General features: G+C 52.3%; 1 protein-coding gene across 4 annotated transcripts in view; it reads left to right on the top strand.

Moving 5' to 3' along the window:
* The window catches only part of CTIF (cap binding complex dependent translation initiation factor), a 308,260-nt gene that overhangs the window by 150,219 nt on the left and 130,170 nt on the right, over positions 1 to 27,871 (top strand). For all 4 annotated transcript variants that reach the window (XM_079942099.1, XM_079942097.1, XM_079942098.1 and 1 more), the window contains exon 7: positions 12,721 to 12,797. In XM_079942099.1, coding sequence (XP_079798225.1) covers positions 12,721 to 12,797 — 77 coding nt within the window. The remainder of the gene's footprint in view (positions 1 to 12,720; positions 12,798 to 27,871) is intronic.

Genomic DNA, 27,871 nt, shown 5'->3' with positions numbered 1-27,871 from the left:
AAGCACCTGAGGCTGGCTCTGCAAACACTGGGACAGGGGCCCTACTGCTCGTAGGTGCTCCTCCGTCAAGGCCTCTTTCCCTGTCCCCCCGTGTCCCTGGACCAGCCAGCCTTGGCCCACCAGTGCAGGGGCAGGAGAACGATGAACCCGTTCACTCACACGAGGCCTTGGAGGCATCCCCCGCACGGTGGAACTCGGCTTGGGGTCTCAGCCTCTCTGGTAGAGGTGTTTGGGACAGGGGTCCCTGCTCAGGGCCCACAGAGGCCCTTACACTTACCGTTACCTGACTACTACCAGTTTGTATACTGAGCCACACCAGAGTATGTTCAGGAGAGGCAAGAGCAAAGCCATTAAAAAATGTCTTCTAGCAACTTCTGCTGGGGCCCTTGCCTTTCTGGTTGTGCTTCTGTTAACTTCAGAGCCTTCCGGTAACTCAGAGGGCAGCCTCGGGCATCCCTTCCTCCACGGGTTCCTTGCACCCTGGGTGTCCGCGTGACTTCCCTGAAGTAGTAAAATCGCTTGTGTGTCTGTTCTTCCAGCAGCCTGTGGACTTCTTTGGGACACAGGCAGAGTCTGGTTTTTCTATGTCCGTGACACGCAGTGTGGTCACAGAACGCAGTGGGCATCTTCTAAGCGTTGTAGAGTCATCACTCCTCTTCCAGAATCCATTGTTGCTTCTGTTCCCAAGATGGTCTCTGAACCTCCCCAAGTACATAAAACTATTCACAATTGCCTGCCTCACAAAGACTGTGCCTCCCTCTTAGAGACCAGAGCACGAATATTACTTTGTCTTCTCTTTTTTTTTTTTTTTTAAAGAAGGAAGGGGATCTTCATTTGAATAGACTAGGTTTATTTTTTATTTTTTTATTTTTTGGCAGTACGTGGGCCTCTCACTGCTGTGGCCTCTCCCGTTGCGGAGCACAGGCTCCCAACGCGCAGGCTTAGCGGCTATGGCTCACGGGCCCAGCCACTCCCCCGGACCGGGGCACGAACCCGCGTCCCCTGCATCGGCAGGCGGACTCTCAACCACTGCGCCACCAGGGAAGCCCACTTTGTCTTCTCTTGAGTTTGCTTTATGGGCTTTTCCAGGATCTGGGTCTTATCTCTGTCATGGATACACCATTCAGTTAGAGACTAGAATTCAGGCCACGTGTGTCCATTCGTGCCCAGGCAACTTTCCCAGAGGCTGCAGAGCAGACCCTGTGTCTTTCCTGTGGCCACTTGTACCTCTTGCCTTTCTAGATCATCTTCCTGCCTCTGGTCTATAGCAGCAGGAAGCTGTTACCTTTTTCAGGTCTGCAGCCTTCCCAGGACCCCCAGCAAAAGCCGTTCATCAAGGAAGTGGAGAGCACCTGTCTGCCCCCATTCCATTCTCATGTGGCTGTCCCTGTGTCATTGTGAGCCCAGGGGGCCTGCCTCCAGGGCTCCTTCTGGACTCTTGGTCCTGGGCTTGTCACCTGGTTGAGGCCCTGAGGCACTTGTTCTCATATGGTATTCGACACAGAGAGAGTTATAGTCACCCTCCAGTAACCCTCCCTATACACACACACACACACGCGCACACACACACACCCATCACAGGACTACACTGGTTGCAAAAGGGAAACTTTTTTTAAAAATTTTATTTATTTTTTTATACAGCAGGTTCTTATTAGTTATCCATTTTATACACATCAGTGCATACATGTCAATCCCAATCGCCCAATTCATCACAGCACCACCCCCACCCCCTGCCGCTTTCCCCCCTTGGTGTCCATACGTCTGTTCTCTACATCTGTGTCTCTGTTTCTGCCCTGCAAACCGGTTCATCTGTACCATTTTCTAGGTTCCACATATATGCGTTAATATATGATATTTGTTTCTCTGTCTCTGACTTACTTTACTCTGTATGACGGTCTCTAGATCCATCCACGTCTCTACAAATGACTCAATTTCCTTCCTTTTATGGCTGAGTAATATTCTATTGTATATATGTGCCACATCTTCTTTATCCATTCGTCTGTCGATGGGCATTTAGGTTGCTTCCATGACCTGGCTATTGTAAATAGTGCTGCAGTGAACATTGGGGTGCATGTGTCTTTCTGAATTATGGTTTCCTCTGGGTATATGCCCAGTAGTGTGATTGCTGGGTCATATGGTAATTCTATTTTTAGTTTTTTACGGAACCTCCATACTGTTCTGCATAGTGGCTGTATCAATTTACATTCCCACCAACAGTGCAGGAGGGTTCCCTTTTCTCCACACCCTCTCCAGCATTTGTTGTTTGTAGATTTTCTGATGATGTCCATTCTAACTGGTGTGAGGTGATACCTCATTGTAGTTTTGATTGGCGTTTCTCTAATAATTAGTGATGTTGACCAGCTTTTCATGTGCTTCTTGGCCATCTGTATGTCTTCTTCGGAGAAATGTCTATTTAGGTCTTCTGCCCATTTTTGGATTGGGTTGTTTGTTTTTTTAATATTGAGCTGCATGAGCTGTTTATATATTTTGGAGATTAATCCTTTGTCTGATGATTAGTTTGCAAATATTTTCTCCTATTCTGAGGGTTGTCTTTTCGTCTTGTTTATGGTTTCCTTTGCTGTGCAAAAGCTTTTAAGTTTCATTAGGTCCCATTTGTTTATTTTTGTTTTTATTTCCATTTCTATAGGAGGTGGATCAAAAAATATCTTGCTGTGATTTATGTCAAAGAGTGTTCTTTCTATGTTTTCCTCTAAGAATTTTATAGTGCCCAGTCTTACATTTAGGTCTCTAATCCATTTTGAGTTTATTTTTGTGTATGGTGTTAGGGAGTGTTCTGATTTCATTCTTTTACATGGAGCTGTCCAGTTTTCCCAGCACCACTTATTGAAGAGACTGTCTTTTCTCCATTGTATATCCTTGCCTCCTTTGTCATAGATTAGTTGACCAAAGGTGCATGGGTTTCTCTCTGGGCTTTCTATCCTGTTCCATTGATCTATATTTCTGTTTTTGTGCCAGTACCATATTGTCTTGATTACTGTAGCTTTGTAGTATAGTCTGAAGTCAGGGAGTCTGATTCCTCCAGCTCCATTTTTTTCCCTCAAGACTGCTTTGGCTATTAGGGGTCTTTTGTGTCTCCATACAAATTTTAAGATTTTTTGTTCTAGTTCTGTAAAAAATGCCATTGGTAATTTGATAGGGATTGCATTGAATCTGTAGATTGCTTTGGGTAGTATAGTCATTTTCACAATGTTGATTCTTCCAATCCAAGAACATGGTATATCTCTCCATCTGTTTGTGTCATCTGACAGTGCTTGAAAAAGCAGCACTTTAGTAATTGTTTCCTTTACATTTTACACAGTGTAACATAAAAGCAATTTTCTAACATTTTTCTATTGGTTTGTAGTCCTATCCTTTATACCAGTGTTCTCGCTTTTTATTTTCTGTTTACTCAGACATTATCAAGTCAATGTCATCAGTATTTGACATTGCTCAGTGGATCGTTTCCTGACATGGCTACCAGCGGGAGAGGGCAGGGACAGTCGTGTTTGCTTTCCAGGATTTCATGGATATACTAAGAACAACCGTAACAATACCTAAAGTTGTATCATGCTGAATTATTTAGGACTCTTTGGGTTGCAAGTGAGAGAACCCCAACTCAAAATATATTTAAAGATAAAAAGGGTAACTGATTGGCTCATGAAATCAAAGGAAGACAAGCAGTCATGACACAGGAGACAGGAAAAGCAAGTGTTTTCATCCACATTTTCCAGAAGAAGGAGGAGAGGGCTGGGTGAGATAACTGCCCAGTGGTATCCAGGTTTGGCAACAGAGCTGGGGCCCAGGTTGCCTAAAGGCTGTGTGGGTTTATTAGTCAAGATTCTTGGCTGTTACAGTGAGAAACCCAACTTGAAGGAAAAAGGAGGGACGGGCTTTATTAGTTTAGTGCACCCAAGGAAGGCCACATGCCAGCGACCTGGTCTCCGTAACCACACTACAGTGCAGGCACAGACCCCTGCGTGCTGGATAAATGCTGTGGGCTCGCACCCCAAAGGCTGCCACAGGCAAGATATTCATGTGCAGTAGACCCCACGAAACCCTGGCCAGAGAGCCTCAGTTAGGCTCCGTTTCTGGAAGAATGTCCAGCTCTTGTGTAGCCAGCATCCAGCCTTTCCGAATGGGTGGCGGCCAGGTCCACAGTCCAGGGTGTGAGTGGGGGACGGGGTGGAGGCAGCGGGTGATGTTGGTGGCTCAGAGGCAGCCTCTGCATCTCTGCCCCGTCTACCTTTATGTTTGTTTTTATATTGGGACTCCAGCTGAGGTATTGTTCTTAAAAGGGTCTCTGCTGATTAAAAAAAATAAATTAAAAGAAAAGGTAGAAAATCACGGATTTCAACATGGTTTAGCCTCCCGCCTCCCACCTTTCTTTCTGAAACAGGTCGGCTTCTCTGAATAGCTGTGCAGCCTTGAGATTCCAGGAATTTTAGAAACATTACCTGTTTTGTTTCAGCTTGGACGTGACCCACACATCCTGCCCACGTGGAACTTGGTAGGATAACTTCTTAGAAGCTATGAAAAAACATGACCCTAGCAAGAGGAGGGTTCCACGGTTGAGACAAACTCATTGTCAGAGGAGCTGTACTTGTTGTTTTTATGGCCCCTTAAGTTGCCAAGTGCTATGTTTCCTTCATACCGTCGGCCCTCGGGATGTCTACCCGTGTCGAGCCGGAGACAGGGACCTGGGGAGTCCCAGCTGGCTTGGCCTGAGTCTGTCCTGCCTCTGTGGGACTCCAGCTCCCTGGGATCGCCCAGTGGGCACGGCAGAACCAACATCCAGTTCTTCTGAGTCACGGTTCCTGGGGTCCTCCACTCTGGGCCATCTGGAATTTTCTGGAGAGAAAGAAGCCATTGGTTTCCATGTGTTTCAAAGCATCCTTGGGAGTGACAGGTAGGGCCAATACGCAAGCCTGTGAAGAAGAGGAGAGAGGCTGTGGTTTCCAAGAGGCCAGGTGGGGAGTCGGTATCCAGGAGAGATGGGGGCAGACGGGCGGGTCGCTGGAGAGGGTACAGCTGGGGCCACAGGGCTTACCTGTCAGGAGACTGGTGCGTGTGGGAAAAGGCAGCTAATGTGTAGAAAAGAACCAAGCTCCAGGTGTGCTGGCAGTGGAGTCTTGTGATCCTGTATTTATTTCTGGTTGGAGTCACCTTGAGCACAGCTTTCCATGCCCCGCTTGGAACCTCCCGCTGCTGCCTCACCTGGGCCGGGATCCGCAGCCTTCCCTTCCAGCGCCAGCATTTCCCAGCCGCATCACCTCCTACTGAAGGCCCGTCCAGGTCTACCACAGTCTGGGGGTCTTCACACAACAGGAGGAAGGCTCTCTTGTATTTGTGTAACGCAGTCTCCCTTTGCAAAGAGCTGGCGTGTGAGAGAGAGAGAATAGACCTGTGAGATAGTTAGGCCTGGATGATTTCTACCAGACCCAGGTCCAAGGCCAGTGGTCAGAGGTCACAGGTCACGGGAATGTCAGGAGAATCTCCCTTGGAAGGAAAGCGGGCCTGGGGTTCCATGAAGCTGCCGGCCGTGGGACTGAGCCCTGTGGGGCACTTCTAAACCTCGTCCCACAAGATTGAAGGGGAACCAGGCAGAGCAGTAGCCAGGGGCCCTGACCCCACCAACCTGGGGAGTGAAGGGCAGGGTTAAGCTTGGTGTCGTGAGCACCACCCCCTAGAGAGAGGGGAGCGGAGGCCTGCCGGAGGGGCCGTGGCCAGGGTCATCGCAGAGGTCACGGTGAGCACACACGGGCACGCACTCTGCAGGGCAGACATGGGACAGCATCTGAGCCAGCGCCCAGGGACACCAGCTCTCCATCCTCACGCCTGGTGGGCGGCACCATGGACAGAAATGGGGCCGTCCAGCGGTGGCTACAGTACCGGGCGGAGCTTGCGCTGAGCCACTTCCTCACCTGCTGGGACCCAGAGTGCATGGCCCGGCACCATGGGGTCAGAGATGGGGCAGGAGATGCCCTCTCATGCCCCCAGTGGTTCCACCTCCACATCTCTGCCCTGGTGCTGCAGGCTGAGTGACATCACAGTTGGGAGCGTGAGCCTTGGAGGCGGCAGGTACAGCCTGCTGCCAACTGGTTGGGTGGCCCTGAGGAACTTCCTGGACCTTACTGAGCCCCTCCTTCGTCCTTGGTAAAACAGGCTGCCAACACGGTGAAATTACCTGGTGAGCACGTAACTTTCACAAATGCAACTCCATTTTGGCAAAGGAAATCCAGTTAGAAAAATGACCCTTTTTTAAAGCACAAATGGTTTTGCCTACTCTTCCACCTGTGTTCGTCTCGTCTCCTGGCCTGGGAAGGGGGGGCGGGGTGGGGGGGTGGGGGGGGCAGGGTGCTGCCATGACAAAGTGCCAGCAAGCTGCTGGCTTAGAACAAGAGCGATTTATTATCTCCTACTTTTGGGTGCTGGAGCCACCGTCAACCAGGTGGCTTAAAGCAACAGAAATTTACAGTCTCACAGTTCTAAAGGCTGGAAGTCAGAAGTCAAGGTGTCAGCAGGGCCACGCCCCCTCTGGAGGCTCTAGGGAAGAATCCCTTCTCGCCTCTCCTGGCTCTGGTGGCCGCCAGCAATCCTCGCTGTTCCTTGGCTTGAAGCGCCTCCCTCCAGACATAGCCTCCATGTTCACGTAGCCTTCTTCCCTCTGTCTCTGTCCAAATTTCCTTCTTCTTATGAGGACACCAGTCATTGGGTTTAGGACCACCCTAATTTTGTATGACCTCGTCTTAACTCCGTCATATCTGCCAAGATCCTGTTTCCAAATGAGGTCGCGTTCATCCGTACCCAGGGTTAAGACTCAGCTTATCTTCTGGGGGCACGCAATTCTACCCACCGTAGGGGTGAAGACACCGCACGCGACACTGTGGTCGGGGCCCCCACCCCGGCCCTCGGAGCACCCGGTGCCTCTGTCTCCTCCTGTAGGGCCAGCGTGTCTCCACCCGATCCACCTATCACCCTGGCGTGTGTTGTCCCGCAGGTGGAAGTTGTAACATACCTTCTTCTCCCTTGTGCTCCTGTCAGCCCTTTAGCACTCAGGTCAGGTACCATCCCGGCGAAGGCCTCCCTGACCCTGCTCCAGGCAAAGGTCCTCAGGGCTGCCAGAGGCATCTACGCAGCCTCTCCCGTGACGCATGGCGTGCGTCAGCTTGTTATTTGTGTTCCCCTGAGCTCCTGGGGCTGGGACTGGGTCTCTTCATTCTGGTATTCCCATCTGATGCACGTGGCACATAGTAGGCCTTGAGAGCTGCTTGGGTAAAGAACCAAGGATGGACAGATGGATGGATGGATGGCAAGTGGTGGACAGCTCTCCCCTGACCACCGCCACAGCTGCTGCTCTCATCCCTTCGTCCTGCCTGTTCTGCTCGATAGCATTTTTCATCATTGATCATATTATCTATTTGTTTGTCATCTCTCTCCTTTCACTAGAATGTGTGCTCTGTAAAAACCAGCATTTTGCCTATTGCTCTTTCACTACTGTGTCTGCAGTGTCTAAAACGACAGTATTTATAGGATGGGTGGTTGGATGGATGGATGGATGGATGGGTAGATGGGGGAAGAGTGGATGGTGGGGCGGGTGGGGAAGTGTGGAGGGATTGGGGGAGGGGAGCCTGTGGCTCAGTGGACGTGCATCACTCTTACCACAGAGGCAGCAGGTCTCAGCGCCACCCGGCGCACACGCTGCCTTGCTCAGCGTGCTTACATTGCCCTCCCTCCCCAGACCCAAGATATGTTTGTTGGTAGCTGTCATCTCAGAGGAAGGCCCCTGCACTGCCAGTCTGCGGTCAGCAGCTCTGCCGCAGCCGCCTTTAATCCCCCAGAAATACCTGCCATCCCAGGTGGTGAGGTCTTAGCTTCAGCCTGCCCTGGAATGGGCAGATTTTACGTGACGGGTTTCAGCAACCAGGGCAGTAACACGCTGCCCGTGGTGCCGCATCTTAGACCCGTGCTGACCTCCGGGACGGGAGAGAGAGAGACACAGAGAGAGAGAGTGTGTGTGTGTGTTTCACGTGTCCTCTGCCCAAGCTGCACGCAGAAGGAGTATTATCTTCCCTCCCTCCCAGGAGAGGCTTGTTTTATATAATGTACTTGTCTCCCAGGCCCACTTAGTTATTGAAAGTGGTCAGAGGTTAGACAGAGAGGAACTGCAACCAGGTCTCAGAGCTAAAGGGAGAAGGATTCCCATGCAGAGAGGCAGAGGAAGAGCAGGCAGGGCCTGGGAGGTCCAGGGTGATGCTACAGAGGCTCACCTGACTCTGGCTGAGGAAACACACAAACCAGCTGGTAAACCAGAGGCTGGTGGGGCTCTTGTTTATTCGGGGGGAGGGGGGATGCTCATACCTGGACTGACGTCCAGATGGGGCTCTTTCAAAACATAGAATAGAAGAATTTATTGAGTAAAGAAATAGAGCAAAGACTACTGTATACTCTTTTATTTTTTTTTTTTTAGTTCTGTGACATTTTATTTTATTTAGTATATGTAACATGAGATCCACCCTCTTAAAAATATTTGTTTTGTTTTGTTTTTTTACACTGTATACTCTTAAACGATCATTCTGGCAAGCCTGATAAATTTCCCATTCTCCACTCAAGAGTTACATCCTATCTAAAAAGCAGAGAGGGGTCTCTGGTCTAAAGCCAGAACCCCATCTTCCCGGGCCGGGCCTGGAAATACCAACTCATGCGCCTCTCCAGACTCCTTATTAGTCACTCTCGTCGTTGGATGCCCCTTGCCTACACATGCCACCCTCTCCAGCCCTTTCGTAGGAGCCATGTTTCAGGGCAGCTGCTTTCTGTAGAGTAGTTGAGTGAGAGGGGACACAGTGTTCACCACGGCTGGATTTTTTTTTTTTTTTCAAAACAGTTGCTATTGCCTCTACCTGGAATATTTTTCCCACCTTTTAAAAACTGAGATATAATTTGCATGCCATAAAATTCACCCTTTAAAATATATGAGTAAATGGTTTTTAGTATCTTTATGAGATTGAGCAACCATTACCACTGTCCAATTCCAGAATATTTTCATTATCCCCAGAAGAAGCCTGGAGCCCATTGCCAGTCACTCCCCCTTCTTTCACTCCCCAGGCGCTGGCAACCTCTCATCTACTTTCTGTCTCTGCAGATTTGCCATTTCTGGACATTTCATAAAAATGAAATCGGGGCTTCCCTGGTGGCGCAGTGGTTGAGAGTCCGCCTGCCGATGCAGGGGACACGGGTTCGTGCCCTGGTCCGGGAAGATCCCACATGCCGCGGAGCGGCTGGGCCTGAGAGCCATGGCCGCTGAGCCTGCGCGTCCAGAGCCTGTGCTCCGCAACGGGAGAGGCCACAACAGTGAGAGGCCCGGGTATCGCAAAAAAAAAAAAAAAAAAAAAAAATGAAATCGAACCATATGTGGTCTTTGATAGATTCACCCACGCTGTAGCATGTATCAGAGCGTCCTCTCTTTTTATAGCCACGCACTACTCCATTGTAAGGAGCTACCACATATTTATCCAGACATCAGTTATTGGACATTCGGGTTGTTTCCATTCTTGGCTATTATGAATACTGCTGCTATGAACATTCATGTACAAGCCTCATCTCCCGCCAACGGCTTTAAAGAACTTTTGCCAGCCTAGGTCAGCAGCTAATCTGATGACAGATCGTAGCTAAGCACAGAGTTTCTCCTTCTGTCTTCCTCTTTTGGCCTCATAGTTGGCCCCAAATGCCCTTGTTTGGGGGGAAGTGTGGGCAGCATCTTGAGTTGTGTGTGTCACATGGTACCACCACCAGCTTGAGTTTGAAGAACTAAGTGGCTAATTGAAGAGGGTCCTCCAGTAAAGCTTGTATAAATACAGTGCACCCCATTTTATACAAGACCGTCTGAAAGTTCTACATAAGTGCCCCAGGGAAGGTGGCATTCATTCATGTATTCACCATGGTGCCAGTAGGTTGGGGCCCCAGGTGATCTTGTGGGTGGGACCAGTCCTCTATAGCACCAGCCTGGGTTATTCCTGGGGACGGAAGACCTTCGAGGTGCCAGGCTTTGTTCTGTCACCTTTGTCACTTTGTTCAGCTGATTTCTGGCCTCCCACTGGGATCTGCCAGCCTCAGGCCAAAGAGAACACAGGCAGAACTCCTCCATCCTTCCCCAGCACACCACCTGGTCACCAGGCTCTCTGCTGATTCCCTCCACCCTCCCTAACCCGAGCTTCCTACACCCTCCTCCCCTGCAAACCAACTCCACTGGACTCTCTCTGCCAAGACTGGGGGCCCCATGAGGAGAGGGACCAGAGCAGCCTTGCTTGTCCTGGCGCACTCAGCCCTGAGCAGAGTGTCAGGATGATGGGAGAAATGCTGCTGCCGCCGATGCTGATGACGGTGGTGATGACGCCCACGATGGCAGTGACAGCGCCAGAGACGCTTGCTGAGGTGTGCTGCGCACCAGGCACTGTTCTACGTTCTTTTCATGCTTATCAACACATTTAACCCTCACAGGGACCCCAGGAGGCTATTATTATCTCCACTTTACAGGTGTGGAAACTGAGGCACATAGAGGTTAGGTCACCTGTTCAAAGTCACATAGCCATCAAGAGGAAGAGCCAGGAGCTGACAGTTCACAGTGTGGCTCCAGGTCCCAGGCTTTTAACTGCGATGATATTTTATATACGTACATACATATGTAGTAATTTGGAGGTGATAGATGGATGGCCACAGCGGTCAGAGCAGTGGCTTCATTAGAAGCCCTGAGGGGTCGCGCATGCCCCTGGGCCACACTGAGTCCTGGCAGAGAGCTAGGACTCCATGCCGAGGCTGGGTCACCAGGGCAGCTCCCCTCTGCTGCAGCGTGTGGCCGGGAGGGGGGAGTGAGCAGGCCAGGATGCAGGTCAGAGCCCAGGACTCCGGGGCCCAGACAGGGAAGACGGGCACCTTCTGAGCTCGCGGAAGGCCAAGTGTCCCGACAGCGCCCTCGGCCCGGCCTCGGAGCTCAGCTCCCGGTCCAGGCTCGGCTTCCTTGCATTGTCTCCACGGGGCACGCCCAGTGTTCCTGTGGTGACCTGAGGCCGGAGGGAGGGAAGGGGCCAGCCCGGAGCTGGGTGAGGGTGGGAGAGGGGAAATGAGAGGGGAAGACTTGCTGTTTTTCCTTGTTTGTGTTTTGTATTAAAGAAAGCAAATAATATCCTTTGAGAAAACCATTAAACAAAGCACATCCTAAGGCAGCAGAGGCCCATTGTGCCTGCCCGAGCCAGAACTCATTCATGCCTTCTTGGTCGGATTGTTGGAACCAAGAGACAGGGTGTGAGGGAGGGACTGACAATATAAATAATATAGATTAAATTAAATTAAATTTGAAACGTGCCCTTCCCTCCCTGGACTCAGTAGGAGTCTCGGCCAAGCGTCTGAAAGGCCAAGGTCCCCGCGTCCTCCTGAGCCTGTTGTCCTCCCCGTGCCCACCCCAGCACCTCAAGACTGGCCGGGCTGCCCATGTCCAGGGCTGCTTAGCCCGTGGTTGGGGGCTAAGCCCTGAGAAGGCAGCCCAGCGGGACGCTCCGCTAGGAGCCCAGATCCGGAGGGCTGCATGTGCCCTTGCCGTGGAGGGGGCCTGGGCTTCTGTCTCCCTGTCTGTAAAGTGCGTGGGGGGGCGGATGCTAAATGGGCCCTCACTGTGCCCTCTCCAGCACACTGGGCCCTGTCACACCCTCTGACCCTGTGCACACCCAGGGCCTTGTGAGCAGCATGGGGGCCATGCTCAGGCTGTGGACTCTGCACCAGGACCCATACCCAGATGTCCCAGGCCCAAGCCAGGCCTCCAGGCCTAAGACCCTCAACCCCTCCCACCCCACCGCAGCCTGCCCATAATGGAATGGCAGTGCTTTCCCTTGTCCCACCAGGACACACTTTTCTGGGGAGAGGGAAATGGTAAGAAGAGAGCTGGCCATCAGCCCAACTTCTGCAAATAATTCCGCCTGTGGCCCGGCATCTGCAAGATCAACCCTGCATTATGAATAGAGGGTCTCTCTCTGACCTTGGTATAAACATATACATAGTTGTCATCATGATGACAATATGCAAAAGACCATCTTTAGGATTTTCCCCAGTTAAAAGTTTAAAAAGGCATTTAGCTATTTGCATGTTTCCTCTAAATATACCCCAGGAGTATAAGTAACAAAGATCTTGGGTAAAAATTGCATGAGGCATCCTGGACTAGTATATGAGGAGACCTCGGTCCTGGCACATTCCCTCTGCATGAGGCTCAGGATTTGCAAGGAGGCTGCATCTCCTTGGTCCTCTCAACAGCTCAGAGAAGATATTAACATTCCCACTGTGTTAGGAAGCTTGATGTTAGAGGGCTAACTTGGCCTCCGTCAGCCAGTGATACCAGGATCTCACTCTCTGCTGGACCTTGAACTGGCTCATCCACCTCTCTGGACCTGAGTGTTCTCATCTGTAATTTGAGTAACTGGATATGACAAATTCTAGGGACCCCTTTGTGTCCCCACTGTTCTTTGGTTCTATAATTCCAGCGTTATCACCTGATGGGAAACTCATTAACGCTGGTGTTCTCCATTTTTCAGCCTGGATTTGCTGGTCAGAGTCTAGCCTTTCCAAACTCTCGATTTCATTTTGTCATAGGTGGTGTTGTAGTTAGTTCAGACCCAGAAGTTCTTTGCTCTCTTCCAGAAGACTTACTGACAATCCTCTCTTCCTCCTCCAAACACACAGGGCTACCACCCGATGCCCCATGAGGCGGAGATTGCTCACACGAAGAAGCTGTTCCGGAGGAGAAGAAATGACCGAAGGTAGGAGACTCTCGCTCGCCAGCTTTGGGTTTTCTCCGCCTCCGCCGGCCCTTCTGGAGCTACGGTCCTGTCCTGTGTTTGGCTTTTCCTGGTCATCAGCCGATGCGGCGAGAGGCGACGTAGACTCAGTGGGCTGGTGACCGGGGGCGGTGGCGGCTGCCCACCTCTTGGTTGGCCCTGGGATTGGATCTATTCAGGAGTCCAGGGCAGGTTTGGCAGTTCAGGAAGAGAAAAGCTCTTTCCACTGACCATGCAGCAACAGTAGCGGTCCTCGGGGGACCAGGACCTGCCGACGTGTGTTTTGAGACACAGCCTCCAGGAGGCTCTGGAGCTCACAGTTCCAGGACTGTCTTTCCTCTGCCCTGTCCTGAGAGCCGTCCCTGGCCCGTGCTGGGTTCTGCTGGGACAGCGACACACAGATCAGCAACTGTACGTGCTGCTTCTCTCGAATGCCTGGGGGGTTGGGGCTCACTTAAACTAAAGCAGAAACCAGGATCTCCCCTGGCATCCAGCAGAGGTCTGGGTGACAGCAAGGGGCCAGAAAAAGTGCCTGGGGTAGCCCTGGATAGGAACAAACAACTGAGGTTGGGCGTCTGGGAGGCTGAGCCTTTGTTTCCTTAAAGGTTGTCTGACAGGCAAAGGTCTTCAAGGTGTATATTCCAAATGGAAGAGTCCAGGTGCAGAGCAGTGTTTTAGTGTGTGGCCGTTTGTGCAAAAGCAGGGTTAGAGTATTTTTCGTTTGTTAGCATGTGCATAAATGATTTCTGGATGGAAATGAGAGAGGGGAGGAAGAGAGAGAAGCGGGGAAGGAAGGGAGGGAGGGACGGAGGGACGGAGGAAGGAAGGCTTCTGCCTGAAGAATTAAAATGAGGTTCTCCTCTACAGGGAATTTCTTCTTAGTTAAAGGTGATGGCTTGTGGTTTCACCTTTAATGAACAGAGCGTGTTCTCAGAGAGCAAAAAAAAAAAGCCCAGTCAACATGCTTCCTCAGAATACTGGAAACGCCTCTTCTTGTGCAGCTTCCTGGAGACTAGGGCTGCCCGGGGTCCCTGATGCCTCCCTCCACACGCGGGCCCTGAACGAGGCGTGTTGGGTGGTGGCCGCGACTCAGGGTGGATGGAGGACCAGGCCCCCGGAACGTCATCAGCTGGTGGATTTAGTGGAACCAGAATAGCCCGAGAGGACAGTGAGTGTACAGCCATCTGGGAGGAAGGCGGTCCGGGCTTAGAAACCACCAGGCACTTTACGTAGTGGCGTCAAAGGGGGAAACTGAGCAGGGAGAGGTGGACCAAGCCTATTCCTGGCCTGCCCAGAGTGCAGTCGCTGTGCTGTGTGCGCCGCCTTCTTGTTGTGCAGCTTCACAGAGGCTAATTCCTGGGTTCCCCGCAGAGAGAAGTAGGGAGCACCCCCTAAAGGAGGCATGGGGTTCACAGGGGACTGGGGAGGTGTCCGGAAGAGCAGAGGCTCGCTGTCGCTCCTCCCCTGCCCTGTGGTCCCCAGAGTGTGCGTGGAGGTGCAGGGAGTCCCCGAGCTTCCGTAGGAGAAGTCCCCCTGTGGGCCCAGGCAAGGGCGGGCTGCTCTCAGTGTCCAGATCAGCCGCGCCTCCGCTTGTGGGCCAGGTCACCTCACTCAGCAGGAGCCCCTGGACAGTGCAGGTCTCCGGAAAGCAGCGGCGTGACCCAGGAATGTAGGAAAAGGGGCGTGACATGCGGGCACCGGGAAGCCGGCCTTCCGCTGAGCCTCGCTCGTGTTAACAAATGCCCAGTTAGGTCAGCACACCTCGCAAAGGATGTGGACCCGGGACTGGGTCCAAAGCAAGGCAATAAAGATGATTAAAGGGATGGAAAGTATGTTCTGTGAGGAGAGGCTAACGGGCCAGGGCCAGGGAAGAGGAGGCTGCAGGGAAAGGACGTTCATGCCAGTAAACTCTTGAAAGATTTATACAGAGCGCTGAGGAGCGGCCGCCCACCTTCCCCGGGACCCGAACTGCAGGAAATCATCTGAAATGAAAGGAGAGAGTGTTCCTCTGGACCAAAGACGGACTCAAGCAACAAACATCTTGACCATCAGGGGCTCGGACTCTGCCATTCAGCGTGGCAGACACACGTTGAGCCTGTGCTGTGTGCCGGCCGGGGCCCCACCTTTACTCACAATCTGGAATATGGTGCAGGCCAGCACTCAGCCGTCACAGAGTCCCCAGGCCATGGGACTTTCAGGAGAAGAGCAGGCGGCCGGGCGCTTTAAGGGCCTCTTTGTCTGCAAGCAGGCAGCCAGCACCAGGGGCCTCTCGAGTCCTCCCTGGTGGAGCGTGTGATTCTGGCATTTGAGGAACGGCTACGGAATATTATCCAGCCGACCCTAACCTTCCAGCCGACGGTAGATAGTCACGGCCTTGCTGAGCCCCAGACCTTTATATTTGACCTTGATAGTTAACACTTTTGGACAGCAGGTTAACCTTGCCAGTAGTGAGGCTTGCATTCCCTGGTGGCAGAGGGGGAGGTGACCAGGATCAGATGCGGTGGCCAAGGGCACAGCCAGCGTCTATCTGTGTCATGCCTCTGATCTATCCCCCTCTGCTGCAAGGGAGAAAAGGTGCTGTTTCCCCTTTTAACAGATGGAATAGCTGAGGCCAGGGACACTAGCCAACATTGTTCAGCTAAGTAGCAGAGCTGAACTCGCCCCTGCTGACTGCAGCTCTCAGCCTTTTCAGCTCCACGGCCTCAGGTGGACCTTTGACCTAGAAAAAGCCAAGAGCAGGGAGCTGGTGGGTGCCTAATTAGGAGGGTGGCTGCAGTGTCACAGGAAGGGAGGTGGCCCGCTCCATCCCCCTGTGTCTCTAAGGCTCTCCCGGAAGGCCTGCAGGGGTCTGTGGCCTGGTTGATAGCTGCAAACTCTCAGCAGCTCGGCAGGTTGCTGAGCCTGGGGGTCTGTACTACCCCACAGCCTGCAGCAGGAATTTCTAAACTGGGCTCTAGAGTCCTAGTCTTCACGGAAGTCTAGATTATATCCTAGTTCCTGGTGGCCTCTTGAGGTCTTGAGTGTGCCCTTACTGCTTTTATTCTCTGATGTCTGAGGCATATGCCGTGGAATTAGATGCCGGATGTGCATGCCACCTTTCCTACTCATTAACTCCATGATTTTGGCAAATTACTCTATACCTCGAAAACTTGATTTCCTCTTCTGTAAAATGGGTTCATTAATTGGGAGGCTTAACCAAGCTCATCCTTGTAAGGCACCGGGAAATGGCCTTAGCACCAGCTAAGATCACAGGGGGATCCGAGGTGCTCAGAAAACACTGTAAGGTGACAGTGGAGGGCAGATGTCTGCGGTGGCAGGGTGCAGGGGCGGGGCTATTGTCCCAAATCCCCATGAGTGCCGGGTTTGCTTGAGCCCAGCGAACTTTCCTCGCATCACCTCCAGGGCCAGGGCACCCAGGGTCAATTGTTCCTTCTCAGGGATCAACTTTTAAAGCTTTGCTCCCACTGTCGGGGCTGGCAGGGAAGGAGGGCCCCTCTAGGGCAGCCATCTGCAGACTCTGCTCCCACATTCTGTGCGCTGCTTCGAGGGCCTCTGTTTCTAAAATTGAGTTGTGGCATCTTTTCCTCATTTTGCAAAAAAAAAAAAAGGTTAAGCTTGTGAACAGTTCAAAAGTTTTCTCCTTTAAAATGGTCTCAAAACATGGACAACTGGTAACCACTTGTTTATTTTGCGAAACTAATCGAGGATGTTTGCTGATTTCAGACAAAATCATGCATTTCATGATATGAATGTACTAAGTGAGTATTTCATGCATTCCTGAAAGAGCAACATGCCTCCGGTTGCTCTGTCCCCACCCAAGCCAGAGACCTGCCGACTGGAAGGGGGTCCGCTGAGATTCGTCTTCTGCCCTGAGCCCCTTACCCTCAGGATGCAGGGCAGAGGGGCAAACTCTGGAGGGCAGAGTCCCGGCCATGCCGCTGACCCACTGCCTGTGTTGACCTTGAGTGAGATCGCACCTCTGGGGGGATGCAGCGATTTTCTCTACTCCCTCCACCCCTTCTCCATTTGAAGAGATGGACATCTGAGGCCATGAATGAAGGTCATGGTCTGTGTTGCCTGGGAAGCAGAGTCTGGGATGGAGATTATTGGGCAGGACACTTACTAAGGAGCGCCCTTGGGGTCACGCGGAGGGAGGGGGTGAGCTGCAGCGCAGTCTGCGTGGGGAGTTCTGATTCTACGGGAAGTTCTGAAGTCGGGATGACTCTTTAGAGCTGTCCCAGGATGGAGAGAAGGGGCAGGTCTTTGTATCCCCATGTCTGCTCTAGTCATCAGATGGGGAGTGCCTTGACCTTGAGCCGGCAGCTCTCCGCCCCAGACAACTTCTGTAGGGCTGACCGCTGAGGGCTGTCTGCCACAGCGCAGCCAGCAGCCAGGGGCGAGTGTGTCATTTCTGAGCAGGGCGAACGCCACAGTGAAGCACTCGTTAACTCTCCAACTAGGATCGACGGGGCAGTGCTCTGTGCTACGTTCCATGCTGCAGAGAAACCAGACAAGTGCCAGGCGTGGTCCCTGGTCTCAAGGGCCTGAGGTAGAGCTTGCACAGCTGGCCTCAGAAGCCACCAGAATGTAGTGCATGACTGTGTAGAATCCACGTGTTCCTGCGAGGAGGTCCTAAGAGAGGAACCAGCGACCGTGGTTACAGAATGCTTCCTAAGGAGATGGGCATCGAGTTAGCCATGAGTCACGAGGGGGATTTGGAAGGGAGATGGGAGGACATTTGGGTGAGACTGTGAAAGCCTCAGTGAAACAGATGTGGGAACCAGGGATTCCCACCGCCCCGGATGTCGCTCCCACAAAACTCCCTAGAAACAGAGCCGGATGGGTGGAGCTCACTGCTGCCACTACCCGCAACTGAACTAAAGAGAAGGGAAAAGCCGGAGCTCCTGGCTCCTGACGGGGCCCAGCCCAGACGTCAGAAGTCCCAGTAGACCCCGCAGGCTCCAGAGCTGACCTCCTAACAGTGAGAGTGGGGCAGCTAATGGAAGCATTAGGGGTCCATCGCACGATGCCCGTGCGGCTGGGGAGACAGGATAGCCATTCTCCAAATTAATTTGTTTCATTAAGTGAGGTCTCAGAACGGTTAATTTACTCCATGTGCAAAGCAGATTTGAAAAGAAGGAAAGAATGGCACAGTCATCGCCAGCTAGTATCAGATGGCTCTGCTGGGCGAGAGGCAGGAGAGCAAGCTGTCCCCACATCTGAGTGCCACCCCCTCCCTGGGTCCCCAGATGGTGCAGTCGGGCCACAGCCTGGACGCTGCAGGGTGAGCAGAGCCCCCAGCAGCTCTTGCTGCCTCTGTCCTATGATCGACCATGACAGTGGCTTGCTGTCCTCTAACCGTAGAACCAATTTACAGTCTCATTTCTCCATCTCCTCCTCTGCCACCATGTGCCCAAACCCTCCCTGGGTGCCAGGTTCTTTCCCTGGGGACAACGTTAGAGTCAGCCATCAGATTTGATTTTGCAAGCTTTCTGTGACATCATCTAGGTCACTGATAGAAATGAACAGGGCATCTGGAATTAATGGCGATGGGTATGCAATTTTGGGAAGATACTAAAAAACCCTGGATTTTTTGATTTAAAAGGGTAGATTTTGTGGTAAGTGAATTGTATCTCAAATTTTTTTTTAAGTTTTTTTTTTTTAATGGATAAGGCAGGTCCCAGGCTGGAGTGATGGGGCAAGCCTCTGTAAACACTCCTTAATCTTGGTGTTTGCAGGGTTCCCCAAGTGTATCAGGAGAGTAACCCTTTCAAGGACGTAGATTTGGTCTGGCCCTGACTTGGTCTGTGTGACTGTGCTAGCTATTAGTGGTTACATCTTTTCTTCCAGATCATTGGCTTGGCAGTCTCCTTAGGAGAGATGATATCTATATTTTTCTGATTTTAAAAAATTGGAACTGCATACACATAGCTGCAGTCTCTAGCACTTTGTTCCTCAGAAGTGGTCAGGGGCTATTGATGACCTCACGTGCAAAGCTGTCTTTTTCTGGACCATATTGTTCCATCCCTTGGGCAAGATGAGCACTCAGAGTGCCTGTCTCTCTCCCAGGATTTCCTCCGAGGCCCTCGGCAACGTACTGAGGATGCTGTAGCGGGGTCTCCCTTTCCCGGTCCAACACGTGTTCTCTGACAGAAGGCAGACCTTTCTCTCAGAGGCCCTCTTAAATTTACATCATCCTCCCCACCTGCAGACTCATGCTTGCCTCTTCCTTCTCACTCTAAACACAAAAACTTAATTTTAGCATTGTCATGAATGCCTGTTGAGCGCACTCCTCGACACACTCTTGACAGCTCTACCACACCCTTTGATGGCCATCACTGGCTACAGGAGACCCCTCATTCCCTTCTAGAATTCACCTTAGCCGCCTCCTCCTCCTCACGCTGCGCTCATGGGCAGGGACCCTGGAGGATGCCAGTGCCATGTTAAAATCTTGCCTCTAAGTCACAGCTGCTTTCTGGAACTTGCCATGCCCTTTAGCACCTCACACCACTCCTGCAGTCATGGACTCCTTCAGCGACGAAGATGACTGAGCCCCAGACCTTGCCCACCAGGAACTGATAAGAAATTCATCTAGTTCAGAGTGCAGATCCATCCATCCATCCGCTCATTCACAGGAGTCGTTAAGGTAGCCCTTTGGGAAGTACAGTCAATCCTCATTACTCGTGGATTCTATATTTGCAAATTTGCCTCTCGTTAAAATGATTTGTTTTGTGTGATTTAGTCAATACAGTGCTTTCACAGTCATTCATGGACACTCCCAGAGCGGTGAAAACACTCGAGTCACCTGATACACATGTTCCCAGCTGAGGTTGAACCAGGAGACCTCTGTCTTCTTGTTCCAGCTCTCATATTGTAAAGCAGTGTCTTTCCGTGATCTATTTAGTGCCGTGTTTTTTGCGTCGATGTGCTTTTCATGGGTGAATTTGCAGTTTGAAATGGCCCCTAAGCATAGCACTGAAGTGCTGTCTATGTTCCAAAGTCCAGGGAGGCTGTGAAGCGCCTTATGGAGAAAATACGTGTGTTAGATGAGCTTCATGCTGGCCAGACTGGTAGTGCTGTTGGCGGTGGGCTCAATGTTAATCAATCAACAATATACGTTAAATAAGGTGTTCGTAAACCAAAACACACATAAAGTGAGGTTATCTTTGATCAACTGGAGAAAATGTGACCGGAGGCTCGCAGGAACCTAACCCTGTCTTTCTTCTGGGAGCAGTGGTTCAGGGCGCAGTGTGGTTATACAGTTATATATAGAGCATGACGACTGTGAATAATGAAATTGGGCTGTGCTTGCCCTTGAAAACAGGGGGAGAGGTGCTGAAGATAAAGGACTATGTTGTGAGTGATGGGGTTTTAGGCTGAGTAGTTTGTCTTGTCCGAGTGGCGGTAGCAGAGATGAGGGGATAGAAGGAGGGAGCGGGAGACACTTCCTCCACGGTCGTCGCCTGGCTCGGGTCGCACTGAGGGGACCGCTGCTTCATGTGCCCTATACTGGGATGACACCGTCCCCAAGCCCTCCAGACGGCTCAGCCCCGAAGTGACCATTATTGTCATCCTGTCATCAGGAGCCCAGGGAACAGTGAGACAGATTACACTCCCATTGCCTGCGGTTTGTCTTTATATCGCAGCACGGAAATTGCCCTCATTAAGTCCCTGCTAAAGATAGATAAGAAAATGGGACAGGCAAACCCCTACCTGGCAGGCAGCCCTGTCAGATTCTAAGCAAAATGAGTCAGATATGAATTATTTTTAGGCTCCTTCTTCTCCTCCCCCACACCCACCCCCAAGCTCTCTTGGAAGGAAGAGCAGCTCATTTCTTTTTTTTTTTTTTTTTTCTTTGCGGTACACGGGCCTCTCACTGTTGCGGCCTCTCCCGTTGCGGAGCACAGGCTCCGGACGCGCAGGCCCAGCGGCCATGGCTCACGGGCCCAGCCGCTCCGCGGCATGTGGGATCTTCCCGGACCGGAGCACGAACCCATGTCCCCTGCATCAGCAGGCAGACTCTCAATCACTGCGCCACCAGGGAAGCCCGCAGCTCATTTCTTGAAGCCAGATGTCCAGGTCTGTGTTTGATTGACATGAAGGGCCTTGGTATGCCTAGAGAAGACCCTGGCCTTTGTACGAGCCGTGACGGCCAGATCATCCTTTGGACAATGCCCGCCTCACCTGGCGCTCATGGGTGCCGAGAGCGCCCTGAAGGCTGGCCGACGACTCGCGCTCTCCTGCCCCTCTTTCCTGGCACGTGCTCCGTGCTCAGAACGTGCTCTCAGCATCACGCTTCATGGGAAAGTAAAGCAGTCCCTGGGGTCCCTCTCCCGGGGAAAGCCCACATCCGTGCATGGCCATCTTGTGCCTTTCGGCAGAGCTCCTGGTGCCAGGCCAGCCTGCCCTCCCAGTCTGTGCCCACTGCTGGGAAGCTGAGAGCTGCTCCTTCGTGCTTGCTCCCTGCTCCTCTTTTCAGCTATTGGGGTTCATCCAGACCCCTTAAGCCCTAGACGGCAAAGGAGGGAGACCTGGGGGCAAGGGAGCTGACAGAAGAGGAAGCAAGGGTGCATGCCTAGTGGCTTGGAGAGCAGGAGGGGTGCTAACTAGGAAAGTGGCCGTAGAGAGATAAGTGCCATCTCCACCGGGTCTGTGCCTGGGACAGGAAGTAGAATGGACGCCGGGAACCAGCCGCCTGAGTTGGTTTAATTACGCTTCCTCAGATGTCTTAGTCTCTCTTTCTGAAATGCTGGACATTTAGGTTGGCTCACAAATGTTATTCCCAACCCTCTCTCCCCTGCTAGAGCATATGGACACAAGCAACTCCGAGGGCCCCAAGTGACCGGGCCTCTGGTGCCAAGTCTTCACAGCCTTTGCCAGGGGCAGCCAGCATGGTGGGTACCAGGGCCTAGGCCAGGCTCACTTGGGTTCTGGACCAGTTCATCCCTCACCAGCCAGGGGATCTTGAGGCGATAAGGACCCTTGCCAAGCTCATTCTTTTTCTTGTCTCCAACGACACTGACATGCCCCCTTCAGGGATGCCAGTAGGTGAGGAGTGATGGCAGGTACACGAGAGGGCCCAGCCCCAAGCCCAGCTCTACAGAAGCATGGGTCCCCTCCTTCCTGACGTTTGCTCCTGGGACCCCTCCATCTTGGGCCGTGTGCAGGGAAAGAAAGAAGATTGGGCCAGCAGTTATGGAGTCTGGGTTTCCATCCTTGTCTGGCCCAAGGCAATTCCCTTACACTTTTGGAGCTAATACTTTCAAATGTATTGGGGTGAGTGCGGGGTTAAAGTTGACAGAGAAACCTCCCCAGAAATATTCCATTCCTTAGCCGTGGGCTGGAAAGACAGACAGAGACACTCCAGAGGCCAGTTGGAGCTTTCAGTGCAAATAACTAGCTCCCCTGTACCTTCATCCCAGCCCATTCACCCTCTCCAGAAAGCTCCAGGAAGCTGGGCCAGGTCTGCTGCTCCTGTGTACATCTCTTGGGACCAATCTGGTCTCGGTCTGTCCTGTGGGCTGGGTACCCAGCCACGCCTGGCTGAGCCTCCGTACTCCCAGCATTCTGCTTACCCACATGGGACCACCTTACCCGTGGGGTGGGCTGTGCGTACTGTTGGTTCTAGGCCCCTTTTGCTAGGCCCGCGGGCGAGCCTGGCTCACCCTGAGTCCTGCCCGTACATGACTCAGCGATTTAGCAAGCACTTCTAGAATGCCTACCGTGTTCGGGACACACTGAGCCCTTTGGAAACATCAGCTTGTACAATCTTCCCAACAACCCTTGGAAGGAGATGCTGTTTTTATTTCCATTTTACAGATGAGGAAAGTAATTTGCACAGAAAAGGGGGGTAACTCGCCCAAAGTCGCAGAGCTGGGAAGTAGCTGAGCCAGACGGCAATCTCAAGCAGCCTGGCTCAGAGCCTGGGCCCCTCACCAGTTCTCTGCTGGGAAACTCCCTGTCCACCCTTCGGCATGCTCGGCCTCCCTCTTCTGGGTCCCTCGCCAATCCCTACCTACACCCCCAAGTGAGCCCCTGATTAACTCTGTGCTTGGGGCGATAAAGGCAGCACGGGGGCCTCCATTTTTCAAAGGACTGAGGGAGGGGCCAGTGCCTCATTCAAAGGAATGAACAAATAGTGAGATTTCAGACAAGACCCACCCTCTGCCCTCTGCACCCCTGCACCAGGTTAGTCACACCCGTAGATCCCTTCGCTGGTCCGGATGATTCATGCGTGGACATATTTAGGAAGTTCCTATAATAGCGCAGAGGTTTCCCAGGTTGTCGGGGCCCCACTTGGTGAGAGGCTGGAGGAAGGGTGCTGTGAGTTCCAGAACAGTGGGCAGCTCTCGGGAGGCAGTCTGGAGTGGGAGAGCTTCCTCCAGCTGCCATCCCCCACGTCCCAGGAGAACCGCCCAGGCCACAAGGGTGCCCTTCGCTCCCCAAGGCTCGCCAGCAGGGACGGGAGCACAGCTTTTAAAAATACCGAGGAGCCTTCCTGCCTGGGTCAGCACTTACCCTGAGCGCCGAGAGTTATTTCTGAGTCTTCCCAGTAATTTAATTTTAGCCATTTATTCCAATGTGTGTGTTTTTGGGGAAAGGCAGGGTGGCCTCTATTATGGTTTGGAGTATTTTGGGGAGGCCCTGGTTTCCAGAAGGGATGCAGGGACTCAATTAGGCAAGACATCAGGGAACAGAATTAAAATAACTCAAGGAGACAGGCCTGCGGATCCCCGGAGGTGATGCCTCTGCTTAGCCCCCTGGAGGAAATTAAGACCAAGGGGTCCCCTGCGGGCCCAGTGGGCACCTCTGAGGTGGCAGCTTGCGTCACTGTCTCCAGCTCTCCCAGCACCTGCAGGCGTCTCAGGGCCTTTCAAAATGCAGAATGGATGGAGCTGCTGGGTCTTTCCAAGTTGGCCTGGACAGACAGCCCGAGCTCTAGGAACAGACAAGCCCACATCAGTGGCAAGTTCTGGAGCTCCAGCTGGTAGGTAGACAGGCAAACTCACCAGCAATTTATGGGGGGCTTAAAACTTAATAGGCACTAGCCCATTAACACTGCAAGGTTTTTGGAGGGATTACTCGGGAGGAATTACTAAACAGAGGTCAAATAGACCTTCGGAACCCCCTACCGGCACCAGCCATACCTGACCACCCCCCACCCCCTGCCCTCCCCTCCCGCCAAAACAGGCCTGCCTCACCACCCCCCCCCCGGACCTGCCCGCTGCCCCTGTCCCGCCTCCTCCTAATTCACTGTCCTTGCTCACTGCACTTCCCGACCCCAGTCTGCTCTCGGTTCCCTGAACAGGCCAAGCTCACCTGTCTGCACCTGACTGGCCCCTCTCGTACTGCGCTCCCCTGTCACTATCCAAGCTCTTTTTCGTCCTCCCTTGATCCTCTTCCCTGACCTTGCCCGTGGTTGCTGGGATGCATCAGGCCCGGCATGCACTGGAAGAGCTCTCCCTGCCTGGCTCACCTGGAGCACGTGCAGCAGCTGAGGGATTCGAGGATGGGGCAGGGGATGGGGCGGGAGCGTGCAGGACACTCACCGGTGCGTGGGAGGGCGAGCCATTCCCGGTGACGTGATCACCAGCCAGCGTTACCGCAGCTAACCCCTCCCTCGGGAATACGCTGCCCTTCAGTTGCCTTCAGACTCCTCTCTTCAGCTTAAGGGGAGAATTCTGTGGACAAAGGATCCAATTTCAGGCTTTCCGTTTGTGGGGACTGACACTGAACTTGGGGAAGATGTGTAGACCCAAAGATGAGAAAGGTTTTTAGGAAGAAAAATATACTCTATGGGGCTGTGTCCACGTTTGGCCCAGCATCCCGAGTGGCCACAGCAGACTGGCTCGGTGTGTCAGAGAACAGACGGTCACCCTGAGCAGGAAACCTGGTGCCTCTGAACCGTGAGCCACAGCCGTGGCTTGGACAGGCTGGGCAGGGACCAGGGCGGGGCAGGCGGAGGACAGGTTTCTGACTTTGCTCTGACGATCAGAAGGTTGGCACACTGTCGGTCAGGAGTGGGGTTGGGAAGCTGATCGCTGGGACCCCTCGAGGCGGGGCCCGCAAGGGCCAGCGCCCTCCCAAGGAGCCATCCAGTTTCTGTCTTGGGCATCCTTTCCTGGCCAAATTCCTAGGTCTATATTTTCACTGTGGTGCTCACTCTGCCCACAGCTGGGGGAAACCGTCTGTGCCTCCTCATCTACCCCACCCCCACTACTCTCAAGCTGCGCTCCTCATGTACCCACATTTACCACTCTTGCATCCCATCTTGTGAACTGGGGTGTCAGGCGTCAATCCGGCCTTAATGGGTAACCCAGGGCAGGTCACTTTGCATTTTCCCCAGAGCCTTCAGTGATGAGCCAGAGTTAAGAGAGTGACCTCGTGCTGAGAGCTTGGGGCACAGTGAAAAGCCAGGAGGTGTAGGGAGTAGGGAGGGAGGGTACATGGGTTGTGATTTTTGAGGGTGGGATTTTTAGCTCCTAGAAGCCTAGAACTATCCCACTTGAAGCAAACATTCTTTTTGCCTCTGTGTTCATTTTCTGGAAGTCACATAGCATGAACTGTAGAGCCCAGGTTCCAGCCAAATGTATAGGTGGCCCCTTGGGTGTGCTGACTTGTCTAGACTTGGTTTGGGTCTCATGTGGAGCCTCCAAGGCACGAATTCATCTCTCTGAGGCGTGTTTCTCATCTACAAAGTGGGACATCTGCCTTTTAATACTGTTTTGCTGTTGAAATGCAGTGATGCTCTGAACACAGGTAAAATATCAAGGGCTCCCAAACATGAAGACTTACTGCCTGTCTGTGTGTGGGGAATACACACATCTGTGTTTATAGCTGTGTGTGTGTGTGACTATTTTAGGGACTCTGCCAGTTATCACTTCCAGTGATAGTGTGCTGGAAATGGAGCTTGGCCTGCACGCTTGTATTGGTTATCTATTGCTGTGTAACAAATTACTCCAAAACTTAGAGCTTCAAACAGCAAATACTTTTTACCTCACACAGTTTCCAAGGGTCAGGATCCCAGGAACAGTTTCACTGGGTGCTTCTGGCTCACGGTCTGTCTTGAGGTTGCGGGTCAAGCCTGTTGGCAGGGATTGTAATCCTCTGAAGACTTGATTCAGATGGGACTGGAAGATCCACTTCCAAGCTTACTGACGTGGTTGTTGGCAGGCCTTAGTTCCTCACTGGCTGTTGGCCGGAGGCTTCATTTCCTTGCAATGTGGGCCTCTCTGTAGGGTGCTTATGATAGAATGAGTGGAGAGAGAGAGAAAGAGGCTGTCATGTCTTTTGTAACCTAATCTCAGAAGTGACATACCATTCCTTCTGCGCTCTTCTATTGGTCCCGTAGACTAACCCTTGTATGGTGTCAGAAGGGACTACACAGGGTGTGAATGCCACCGGGTGGGGACCATTGGGGGCCACCTTTATCTGATTCTAGTTTCTTCCTGTGGCATTGCTTTTTTTTTTTCCCTCCCATTGTAAATGATCTAGTAAAATGCAACAATAGGTTTGAATGGATTGAGGTTTTTGCTGTTTTCCCTTTTCTGGTTCAACTTCGTATCTTTCCAAAAATGCCTTCCTTATCCTGTCCTCCCCTCTACACTCATATCCTACCTCCCCGTGGCTCCTCTCTACAGTGGAGCATGAATGAGAACTTCTCTCCCTGGGGAAGGTTTTAGACCAGAAGATGCTCTTTTCTGAGCTTTGGGACCCCTGTCCTCCAGGGGTCCAGTAGGTAGTTCCAGGCAAAGGGAACTTTCCAAGATACACAGTCACACACACTCTCTCTGTCTTTCTCTCTCTTAGTCACACATACTTATTTTCCCTTAAACTCTATAATCTCAATGATTATAAAAGATTGGGCTTTAATTGGAAGCATATTGAAATACTTGAATCTCTCAGACACTGACAGGGAAGGCTTCCTTGGGTAGGAGAGAAAAGAACACCGATATTAGCAATACAAATAAAGGTGTCTTACACAGCCTTTCTCATAGCATCCCTGCAGCAGGCCCGGGGAGCAGTTAGGACAAATGTCCCCATTATAAGAGTAATGTAGGTGAGACTCGGGCCACGTGATTTGCTCAAGACCTTGCAAAACTGAAGCTGGTCCCAGACCTCAGACTATTCAGACCCTTTGCCATGGGACTGTGGAACATCGGCCCTAAGTAGGGGGACATGCGCTTCTTTTCCACCCATTCCAGAATAAATGGTGATCTGGAGTTGTCTGCCTGTCTGGGTGTGGGTTGTCCGGCCTGGGAGAGCAGCCCAGGTGTTGTAGGGGTTCAGGATAGTGGACAGAGGAGCGACGTCCCTCGGAGCTGAAAATGTCGTGGCGGGAGTGATGACCAGTAGTGAGGGAGTACACAGTGGTGATGACAGAAGAGGACCAACCCTCTTTCATCTCTTCCTTCCAATCCGCCCACAGGCTCTTCCCCCTCCGCTGTAAAGGCATCACTAGAAACACTTTCAGGAGGCTCTGGCTCCAGATGGAGTCATTGGAATGGAGTAATAATATGCCCCTTTTGTGGGCAGTTGTGCTGGTCAACACAGGACCCAGCGTGGCTATTTAAGTTGAAGTGAAGTAAAGCTAGAATTCAGTTCTTCAGTTGCACTGGTCACATTTCAAGTGCTCGATAGCACCGTGTAGCTTCGACGACAATGATGGTTAGCTACAACATGATGGTTACCACACTGGACAGTGCAGACAGAGAACATCTCTATCCTCACAGAAAGTTCTGGAATGTAACCCTACCCTACAGAAACTCCCGGGCCCCAGAGAGCCAGGCATGGGGCAGGGTCGGGGGAGGAGGGGGGAAGCAGACTGGAGGGGAAGAGTCTGAGGGTCTGGGCAGGGGGAAGAAGGCCTGAGAGCAGAAGGAAGAAGCTGAGAAGGAGAAGTGTTCCTTGAGCAGCGTATCCGCCACCCCTCCGTCGGGCTCAGGAAGTGTTTGCGCCTCCTTCAGCTGGGTCTGGGAATGAGGGCCAGTGCCCGCCCTGCTGGGGACATCACTGAGAGGTGAGAGTGGAGCCCTCATTGTGGACGATCCAAGGCA

Source organism: Stenella coeruleoalba (genome assembly GCF_951394435.1).
Source record: "Stenella coeruleoalba genome assembly, chromosome: 14".
NCBI lineage: Eukaryota > Metazoa > Chordata > Mammalia > Artiodactyla > Delphinidae > Stenella > Stenella coeruleoalba.
Note: the sequence above shows the minus strand (reverse complement) of the source record. Positions and strands in the feature narration are given on the sequence as shown.